This window comes from Vombatus ursinus, unplaced genomic scaffold (genome assembly GCF_900497805.2).
Source record: "Vombatus ursinus unplaced genomic scaffold, bare-nosed wombat genome assembly UNPS02007344.1, whole genome shotgun sequence".
NCBI classification, from domain to species: domain Eukaryota; kingdom Metazoa; phylum Chordata; class Mammalia; order Diprotodontia; family Vombatidae; genus Vombatus; species Vombatus ursinus.
Genome location: NW_020947122.1, coordinates 4,155,449 through 4,166,961, shown reverse-complemented (window position 1 = coordinate 4,166,961; position 11,513 = coordinate 4,155,449). Strand labels below are relative to the sequence as shown.

The following is an 11,513-nucleotide window of genomic DNA, read 5'->3' as shown; positions in this document are numbered from 1 at the left end:
ATAGATAGATAGATAGATAGATAGATAGATAGATAGATAGATAGATAAGTAGGTAGGTAGATAGAAAGATAGGTAGATAGATAGAGATAGAGATTCTCAAGGTATTAGAGTGACTCCTGGAAGAGATCTGTAATCACTCAAAGGATTTTGGTCCATCCATTCACACAAGAAAGACCAAGTGGATGAAGAATGTATATTGTCTGTATTTCAACATGCATCTCAGTTGATACCCTATAGGGCTTATCCAACATTTTCTCTCTCTCTCCACATATGTGTGTGTGTATGTGTGTATGCATATATGTATGTATATGTATATATGCATATACACACATACATATATAAATATATATGCATACACATATACTTATGTGACCCATAACTGGGTATCAAGCCTCCCTAAGCTTCAGTGTTATCATCTGTAAAATGGGGACAGTAGTAATCTGTAGTAATTACCTCATAGGCTTAGTGGGAGGATCAAATAAAATAATGTATGCACAGTGCTTTGCAAGCCTTAAAATACTATATAAATGTCACCTATTGTTAATAACTGTAGCTTGGAGAATTTGTCTCAACAAGGTCACTAATCTGTCACAGAAATAAACTTTTTCACTATAATAGTGAGTTTTGAAGAAAATAAATTGCATGTGAATTTGTCTCTGAAAAGCATCTATTTTCATCATAAGGTTGTCAATTTCAGTATTTCATATTGTTGTTAAAAGAAAATTTAGATATTCTATAGCTACATATGTATATATGTGTGTATATATGTATTTGTGTGTATATATACACATTACATGCATATATACACATCCAAAACATATGTAAGTATAAACCACACCAAAAGTTAGAAATGCAAACTCTTATATGCATAGCTTCACTGGGCAGGAGCAAAATGATCATGAGGGTTCACTTAATCTTCTAGGGTGTGGATTTACTGAAGGTGTGTCTATTCTGTCCTTTGCTCCAATTGTAGAAGTGAAACTCTTGCCTTCAGCTTTTGAAAATGAATAGCAGCAAGTTGTTTCCAATCATACTATTTTAATTCACTTCCCATCCCTTGAAGCCCAACTTAAATGCCACCTCCCTAACAGAGTACTCTTTGATCTCCACTACTCACACCAGTTTGTAATAACCCTTCCTCTTAGATCTTATACTAACATTAGCACTTAATATTGTATATTATTACTGTGTTGCTATCTTATCCCTTCCATAAGAGTAGAGGTTGATGTCTTATCTAAACATTTATGATACCTATATTATTGTGGTTTGCCTCTCTAAATACTAAGACTTTAAGTCATACACTAATACACTGTTGGTGCAATTGTGAACTTATCTAATCATTTTAAAGAGCAATTTGGAATTATACCCAAAGAGTTATAAAACTGTGATCCAACAATACCATTATTAGTTCTCTTTTCCAAGGTGACTAAGGAAAAAGGAAAAAAACCTATATGTTTTAAAATATTTATAGTAGTTTTCTCTGTGGTGGCAAATAATTGAAAACTGAGGGGATACCTATAAATTGGGGCATGGCTGAATAAGTTGTGGCATGTGATTGTGATGGAATACTACTGCGCTATAAGAAATGACAAGCAGGTTGGTTTTAGAAAAATATGAAAAGACCTGCGTGAAATAATGCAGAGTGAAAAGAGTAGAACCAAGAGAATAGTAAGAACAATACTGTTCAAAAGGTAACCATGAATAACTAAGCCATTCTAAGTAATATGATCATTGAATCAACTATGAAGGACTTATGAAGGAAAATACCATCCACCTCTAGAGAAAGAACTGATATATGGAAGTATGTATTGCATGGTTCTACATATATATCTGTATCAAATGTTGGTCTTCTCTAATATGGGGTTGGGGGAAGGAGACAACGAAGAAAGAAAGAAAGAAAGAAAGAAAGAAAGAAAGAAAGAAAGAAAGAAAGAAAGAAAGAAAGAAAGAAAGAAAGAAAGAAAGAAAGAAAGAAAGAAAGAAAGAAAGAAAGAAAGAAAGGAAGGAAGAAAGAAAGGAAGGAAGGAAGAGAAAGAAGGGTGGGAGGAAGAGAGGAAAGAAGGAAAGAAAGAGAGAAAGGAAAGAGAGGAGAAAGGAAGGAAGACTTTAAGTCCTAACATGTTAGCAAAATGTGAGTTATTACTATTATTGTTGTTATTAACAGTAGTAATAAAAAAAAGTTTGTTGTATGAATGTGTGCTTACAAAGTTGCTTGGTTTAACCATGGTAGAATCTGTCTGTTCTGTGATACTATTTATACTATCTAAGACTATTATATTTATAGCACCTATTGGACTGTAACTATTAACTGAAATATGGCTTCAAAACTTAATACCCCTCAGGAAAGTCAAGTAGAGAATCCTAGATCTTCCAAAGGTCATCTAGTTTAGTGCCCTATCTTCAGGCTCTCTGCTTATCAACCAATTCCAATGACTTCAGATGGGGATTTGGGATAAATAAATTTAGGATGGGGAAATGGGAAACAGTTATCTAAACAATAACTCAGGTATTTCCAGGAGGCTTGAGAGTCCAGAATACTACCTAACCAGACCTTTGGCCCTCCACCCTACTCCCTAGGAATTAATCTTTCTTTCTGTTTACTTCTACAAAAGCTACTATTACAGTTATTATTAAATGAGTTCCTTCAAGCATCTTAGAGATATTGTTCATGACTTTGCTTTTCCTCCTAATTATTATTATTGTTGTTGCTGTTATTATAAAGAAAAAGTCATTCTTCTCTTTTTCATCTTCATCTTGTTCATTCTTCATCTTGCTCAATGGAGATAGAAATGGTCTGGGAACAAGTTGCTTTCCTGATCTTATTGTCTTATATTCAATGTCTGCACACATGAATAAATAAAACTACTTTGTCTATTGTATTATTGTTGTTGGTGATGATAATAATGATGTAATATCAGCTCACATTTATATAACATTTTAAGGTTTACACATTGCTTTTCTCACAGCAGGCTTGTGAGGGGATGCAGTGCAAGATGATTGTGCCAATTTTTAGATGAAAAAACAGAGGTTTAGGGAGGTTCAGTGTGGTCGTGGGGCCAGGTTTGTAGAGGGGCTATATAATTTTGGAAAAGCAGTTTCATGGTAATTAGTGTCATTAGGATTACTCTGTAAATAAACTTTTATGTATCAGTGTTACATCCGGCACTAATTTTATAAAAATAAATAATTTCTTTCATCTAGGCAATTATTTCATATAAACTGGGTACCAATCCTTTAATAAAAAGAATCACAGAATATCAGAGTTGGAAGGGATCTTCCATAGGTCATCAGTTCAACCAGCAACTCACCAGGAACTTACCAATGGAAAGACACTAAGACATTCTACTATCAGTGCAAATTTTCCCTACAGTAAAAGAATCAGGTAACTATATTGGAAACAATTTAGATTATGTTTTCTTCCTTTCCCTTCAAAGTCACAAAGCTAAAAGGTAACAAGCATGGGTGCACAGAGGGAACAGACAGTAAGTTGGTGCAGGGTGTGCCTTCCACTTACCCAGAATTTCCAAATGCTGTTCCCGAGGGGAACGGGCTTTGATCTCCACAAACTCTGCATTGGTGTACTCCCTATAAATTGCCTTCTTGTACTGAGAGCCTATCCAGTTTTCAGTACGATTCATAAATATGTCCCCATGTCTACAAATGAGAAACACAAAAATTAAAGATGTTCCCAATTATATTGTTGTTGTCTTTGTCCTTTGTTCTCAAAGGGGACACATGATATCACAAGGGTGATATCTTGACTCGAACGATTTCTCTTTCAGGCATCTTTCTTCATACATTTGTTTCATATCTCTTGTAAAGTGATCCATTGTGCTACAAAACACCTTTAAAATGCCTGAAAGAGAATTGGATTTATATGAGGCAGAGCTGCACAAAGTCATCAGCCCCACTCTCTCCTCCAGAATCATCAAAGTCCAGTGGCAAGACAAAAGTCAAGATGACTTGGTGATGGTCTAGGATGAGAAAACTAAAATAGAGAAACTGAGAAGGATTTCTAGCTACAAGGATGATAGCAATCTCTACCTGTTCTCATGAACTTGTTTTGTTTTGTTTTGGCAGTGGGGGTAGGGGAGACAGGGAATGCCCTGGTTCTATGTATGCATGCATGTTTACATCAGGTATTTATATCCATTCTTTAGTAATCCCTCAAAAAGACTAACTGAATTCTGCCAACATTTAAATCTACAGACTCTTATCTTATTTTGTCCTTGTTTATGTACAATGAATTGTTTTCTAGTTGTTTCTTATGTGTAAATATTATCTCCCAAGTTAGATTGTAAACACTTTCTCAAAGGGAGATTTCTCTTTTCATCTCTCAGAGTATGTAACATAATGTTGGGTGTTCTTGAGGATAAATGCTTGTTAAATGGATGGATGTTGAATTCACCATATTTCAAAATTATTGTCAAAGGGATTCCTACTTTGAGGCAAGTCCCAACTCTGAGATTCTATGATTGTGTGAATACTTGTGGAATGAAACAAAGCATGAATAGATGACTTGTTCCAAAAGATAGGTCATTCTAATGAAAAATAGCTTTGTTATTAAGAGGGAAAAAAAGCATGACATTTCTTAAGAAATGAAAAAACTTTCATGAAAATAAATTTTTAATTCATTTTAGAAAAGAAGAGAACCATAATTAGTTAAGGTCTCTTGCATCAGCAACAGTCGAAATCATGTACTGGCACCACCAGTTCTAGAAAGAAAAGCTACTTGGTGAATTAATGAGTTAATGACTTAATTCACTTTTATTTTTTAAACCTGTGTTTTGAGTTTTATGGGGTCACTAAGGGGTGGTTCCCATTAATCCACGAGGTGGCACTGTTGTACTTGCGCTCCTCAGTAAACATGCAGCCCACAGGTCTGAAAACAGAATCACAATAATCCTCATCTCAGAGCTTGAAGGGCCATTGGAGGCCTTCCAGTTCAACCTATACGGAAGCAGAAACACCTTCTACGATATCATCCACCTCCAAAAGAAGGTAAAAAGCTCAAGAAGGAACTGAACTTTACTCACAGAATAGGGGCATTTGAAATAAAGTACCTTAATGTACTGTGTATTTGTGGAAGTGGGTGTATATAAGCAGTGTATGTAAGTATATAAGCAAGGGACACAAAGACAAAAATGAAACAGTCCCTGCCCTCAAGGAGCTTACATTCCATTGGAAGAGACTACATGTTGATAGACATGCTTATGTAAACTATATTAATAATAAATGTAAGGTAATTACATAAGGATTTATTAATAGATTGTGTATGGGGTATGCATATATATAGACACACACACATGCATATATATATGTATATATATATATATATAATTATAAGCATCGCACACATCTCCTCCCCAACCCTACCCCTCACCCCTGACTCCCCCAGTCTCCCTCCTAATTCCATCTCCATCCAGGCTAGTGCCAGTCCTCCAAACTCCCAGCTCATTTTCTGTTGAATTCTGTCCACTTCAGCCTACCTTTCCCTTCCCTTGAATCTATTTCCAAGGTGTCTGAGAGTTCAGTCTTTTTTTTTCACCTTCCACCTAAAGTATTACAGAGTCCCAAGACATTCATCCACTGTGAAGTCGCCTTTCTTGCCATCCAGTCTTTCATCTCTCTATGCTAACGCTCTATGCTAACCTTTCACAGACAGACACTGACCATCATCCAAAAGTGCTAGTACTAGGCATGCCCACCAGGAAAAACGTGCTCACATGAAGGCATTCTAGATCCCTTTCAAGGATAGGAATTGGCAGTTCTCATACACAGTGAAGAAAAATAAAAGTCCTTCTCAAAATTCTTACTCTAAAGCCTATAAAATCAATGCATCTTAGGATTTCTATCTTTTAGCAAATTCTAGCAAGTGTTCCCATTAGTCACATGGCCACCCACTGGCTTGGTCTTTGATACCTTTCTCCTCCTGCATCCAAGTGATGTTTTTCAGTCTCCCAATTTTTGTTAGGTGCATAATCCCATTCCAGCTCTTCGGCAGCAATGTAGAAAGTCCTTATCATTCCATAGGGCTTCTCCAAAACTGCCATGTTGCCACAGCCACTGACTTCATACATTTGTTTCATACCTCTTGTAAAGTGATCCATTGTGCTACAAAAAACCTTAAAAATGCCTGACAGAGAAATCATTTTGTATTTGTGTAAGTGGTTACTTGATTTTGTTTTCAAGAAATCTAAATATTTGTCTCCATATAAAACTTAACCAATCTGAAATCATCTAGTTTAGCCACAAAATGTTTCCCAGTTTGGAATCCATTTATGATAAAGAACTTTGCTGCTATAAAGCAATTTGTCTGTGTCTTTTTTACTGTTAGTATTTAATGAATATATAAGTTATTTTTGTGTCATTGATAGAATATTTCTATTTTGGATCATTCTACTATAGTACCTCAGTTCTAAGACTCTGAAATCATGTGTTTTCCCCTAAAGGCAAATGTATTATTTTACAAAACCTACAGGAAAGGGAAGTTTTCATTACTGAGGCCATGAACACATTATGCCAGAATTGGATGAATTATAAAGATTAAAAGGAAGATCAACCAACCAGTTGTTTTATACTTGATATAAAAAACCTTAACTGATTTGTTAAGCTGAATTGTAAGCTTATTATTATCATTAATCATCACCATTACTGTTTTGCTAAATTAGCTAGATGTTTTGGTAATTTGTAAACACAAGCTAATCAATCACCATCAAGTTATCTTCTTTGCATCAATCTATATATGCAACACTTTGATTAACAGGGTGAAGTAGAGGTAGAGGCTCTATAAAAACACCTTTGGGATAAGCAGCTTCTATTGATATTACTATTTAATCGATCGGCTCCATGCAATGCTCAGATGCACCCTTTCCCAAAAAGGTGTTTGATGAAGATGTTTCTGGGGATACAGAGCAGGACAGAGGCCCTCATAGAATCTTTTTTGCAGGGCCCCAGAATACGAACTTAGGAAACTGACAACAACCTGGTAGGACTTATGCAATGATCTTTTCAAAGATTTAAAAGGAAATACCTGGTGTGGATAAAAAAAAAAAAAAAACTCTTTTAAGTACTATCTTAGCATTCTTACTTGTTCAGCAGAGAATGAGGGATAGGGATTGGTGAAATGAATAATTTCTCAAGTATCAGGAAATATGTTTGGCATATCCACTGCAAAATCATTAAGGAAGCTTTGAAAATTTTGAAAAGCTTTAAAAAAGAAACAAGAAATCAAATGAAATAGAATGAACTGCCATAAAAGATAACAAATTCCCTGCCATTGAAGGTATTTAAGGAAAAGCTAGAAGACCCCTTAGAATTGTAGATTTTGAGTTGGAAGGGACCTTATAGGTCATTTAGTCCAATTTAGTCCAACCCCCTCTCATTTTTGAGATAAGAAAACTGAGGCCCAGAGAGGTTAAAGAAGGTACACAAGATGATTCAGATAGTAAATGACAAAGCAAGGATTTGAATCTTGTGACTGATACTATAAATGGGATTTATGTTATCAGATAGGGCATTGAACTCTAATTACCTCTAATGTCCCTTCCAAGTATGCGATTCTGTGATACTATGATTTTAAGAGATTAAGGAATCTTATTTCAGACAATAAGAATTGAATTAGGACCTAAAATGAGTTCTACAAATCTTGTAAAAATATTTGTCGTTATAAAATCATAAAATTTCCATGTTGGAAGGGATCTCATTTGGTCATTTAGTCCAATCTGTAGCTAATCAGAAATCCCCTCTATTGAATTCCTAAAAAGTGGTCAGCCAGTCTTCTCTTGATGATTGCTGGTGATAGGGAACTCACAATTGTCAGTTCAACCCATTTTTGGTTAATTCAGTAGCTAGGAGCCACAAGGGATATATCACTGAGCCTGAAATCAGGAAGACCTGAGTTCAAATCCAACCTCCAACACTTACTAGCTGTGTGACCCTGGGCAAGTCACTTAACCTCTGCTTGTCTCAGTTTCCTCATCTGTAGAATGGGGAGAATTATAGCACCTGCCTCCCAAGGCTGTTGAGAGGATCAAATAAAAAAAATTGTACCCAGTACTTGGTATATAGTAAGTGCTATATAAAAGTTAGCTACTGTTATTGTTGTTGTTATTATTAATTCTAACTGAGAGGAAGGTTTTCTTTATACTGAATTGAACTGTCTCTGCAACTTCCATTGTTCCTAATTCTGTCCCGGGCCCTAATTCTGGGGCCAAGCAGAGCAAGAATTAGTGGGCTCGCAGTAGCTAGCTACCCCAGGGAATGACACTTTTACAGGCCTCCCCTCCACCCTCACCCCCAGCCTTCAGTCCTGAAGAGTGGAATTTGAGGAAAGAGCTTTGTGTTGGAGGCTTCCCTCTGGCTTGGGAGTCACAACTGATCCGCTAGTCCACCAGAGATAGGTTAAAAACTAGGACTGCTTACAAGGCAGAGATTACGGGGCTCCTAGTCTCAGCCAGATTTTGTAGCTCAAGCCTCGGCTACGTACTGTTGACAATCTCTTCACTGACGATCCTGAGAGGCCTCTAAACAGCGATTCAGTGTTTGGGGCAAAGAAGCAAAATGTCCATTAATAAATTGACACAGCGGCAAAGGCTCCTTTGGAAAGGCAGATTGATTTCTGGACACCACGTAGGTTCAGTGCTTAGAGGATGAGAAATTTGCTCTTCAGTGTTTCTGTCAGTGCTGAGCCTCCATAGCACTTACTAACTCTACTGCTGACTGGCTCTTGGACGCTACTCTGATAGACTGTCAGCATTCAGCTCCCTTTCTAAAGGCAGGGAGCATGTCTTACATCTCTTTGTATCCTCAGCATTCACTACCGTGCTAGTAGATGTTCATTGTTGCTGAGAATGATGGGATTGAAGTATGACACAAATGAAATATCTACTCTAACCCAATAACTGTTTATTCTGTTCAATCATTTCAGTCGTTTCAGACTCTTCATGACCCCATTTCGGGTTTTCTTGGCAAAGATCCTAGAGTGATTTGTCATTTCCTTCTCCAACTCATTTTACAGATGAGGAAACTGAGACAAACAGGGTTAAGTGACTTGCCCTGGGTCACACAGCTAGTAAGTGTCTGAGGCTGGATTTGAACTTAGAAAGATGAGTCTTCCTGACTCCAGGCCCTGTGCTCTATCCAGTACACCACTTAGCTGCCCGAGTATTCATTAAATTCCAGCTATGTGCAATATAGGGCAACCAGGTGGTGCAGTGGATAGAAGGCCAGGCCTAAAATCAGGAAGACTCATTTTTCTGAGTTTAAACCAGCCTCAGACACTTTCTAGCTGCGTGACCCTGGGCAAGTCACTTACTCCTGTTTGCCTCAGGTCCTTATCTGTAAAAAGGAGTTGGAGAAGGAAACAAAAAATCACTCCAGTATCTTTGCCAAGAAAACCTCAAACTGGGTCGTGAAGAGTCAGACACAACTGAAGAATGGCTGAACAACAATGTGCCACGTATGGTAATAGGCATTGGAGACAGACAAAAATGAAACAGTTCCTGCCCTCAAACTATTTACATTCTGTTGGGGCTTATTCTGTTAACATATAACTATACTCAGGATATTTTAAGAGAAGAGTTCCAACTAGTGGGTGGTGGTGGTGGTAGTGGTGGAAGGAGATCAGGAAAGGCTTCCCAGAGGAGGCAGCGTCTGAGCCTTGAAGGAAAACAAAGGATTCTAAGAACTGGACATAAGGGATACATTCCAGGCAAAGGGGATGGCTCATGCAAAGGCATAAAGGCCAGAGATAGATGCTGAAATCAAGAAAGAGTAAGGAAGCCAGCTGGTTTAGAATGTAGATTGCATGACAGGAAGCAGCAGTACAAATGCCTAGAAAATGAGACTGGAGCCAAATGGGGAAAGATTTTACAGATCACTCTGAGGAGTTTGCGCTTTCATCCCAGAGGACGCTGCTGAAGGTTGCTGAACGGAGAGCCTGGTGGTCAGACAGACTTGTGCTTTACAAGGTTTCTCTGCCAGCTGTGCAGGGGGTAGGCTGCAGAGGGGAGATACTAGAAGCCAGGAATCCAATAAGGAGGCTACTACAAGAATCCAGGTGAAAGGTGATGAAGAGGGCCTGATTTACAGTTATGTGGGCAGAGAGGAGGGACTGAATGCAAGATACATTGTGGAAATAGAATTTTTAAAATGTAGTAACCAACTAGATAGGATGGTGGAGAGAGAGGACAGGGTTAAAAAGTCAAAGATGACCCCAAGGTTGCAAACTTGGGTGACTAGAAGTATGGAGGTGCTCTCCACAGAATTAGGAAAATTTGGATAGAGAGTGGGCTTTTAGGGGAGAAGAAGATAGTATGTTCCATTTTGTACATGTTGAGTTTGAGATGCCTACAGGACTTCCAGTTTGAGATGTAAAACAAACGGCTGGTATTGTGGGACTGAATCTCAAAGACAGATTGGGGCTGGATATCTATCTATCTATCTACATGCAGATAGATAAATGTATATCCATATGTATTGCATACACACCTGTATGTATATACACATATTACATATATATATGTACATATTCATGTGTGTGTGTATATACATATATACGTCATCATCACAAAGGTAATAATTGGAACCCATCTGGTCTTACCAAGAGATGGTAAAGAAAGGGAAAAGAAGAGAACACAGGACAGGGCAATGGGGGAAATACAGTTAAGGGGTGAGACATGTTTTATAATCTCGTAAAGGACACTAGGAAGAAGAAGACAGACTGGTAGTGGAGCAGAAGACAGCAACGTTACAAAAACCCAGGAAGGAGATCCAGGAGGAGGAGGAGGTCAAGAATTTCCAAATGCAACAGAAAGATAAAAAAAAAAATGTGTACTGTGAAAAGGCCATTGAATTTAGCAATTAAAAGTCATTAGTAACCTTAAATAGTTAGCTTTGAGTCCTGAGGTTAGTAGTTGAAAAGTAAATGGGAGAGAAGCAGTTACCTGAAACTTAGATGGCAGTTTCTTAGAGTTTGGTTGTAAAAGTCAGTCAGTCAATTAGCATTTATTAAGTACCTGCTATGTGCCAGGCACTATTCTAAACCCTGAGGACACAAAGAAAGGCAAAAGCAGTCCCAGCTCTGGAGGAGCTCACAGTCTAGCGGGGTAAACAACACACAAACAACTATGAACAGGTAAGATCTATACATGATAAATTGGAGATAATCTCTGAGGGAAGACATTTATATTGAGGAGGACTGGGAAGTGCCTTTTGCAGAAGGTTGGGCTGTAGCTAAGACTTCAAGAAACTCAGGGAAGCCAAGGACATGGACATGAGGAAGAAAAGCATTGCAGGCTTGGGGGATGGTCAGTGAAAATGCCCAAGGTCCATAAATGGAGTGTGTACAGAAGAGCAAGGAAGCCGGGGTCAACACATTGCAGAATATATGAAAGGGAGTAAGCTGTAAGAAGATTGGAAAGTTTAGAAGGGGACAGACTATGAAAGGCTGTGAAGGCCAAATGAGGGATTTTATATTTTAGCATCCTTCTAGAAGTAATAGAGAATCATTG

General features: G+C 37.8%; 1 protein-coding gene across 2 annotated transcripts in view; it reads right to left on the bottom strand.

Annotated features, from left to right (window-relative positions):
- Window positions 1-11,513, bottom strand: part of HEPHL1 (hephaestin like 1) — an 86,838-nt gene that overhangs the window by 17,068 nt on the left and 58,257 nt on the right. For both annotated transcript variants that reach the window (XM_027849347.1, XM_027849348.1), the window contains 2 exons: window positions 5,923-6,136; window positions 3,515-3,654 (listed from right to left, as the gene is read on the bottom strand). In XM_027849347.1, the coding sequence (XP_027705148.1) occupies window positions 3,515-3,654; window positions 5,923-6,136 (354 nt within the window). The remainder of the gene's footprint in view (window positions 1-3,514; window positions 3,655-5,922; window positions 6,137-11,513) is intronic.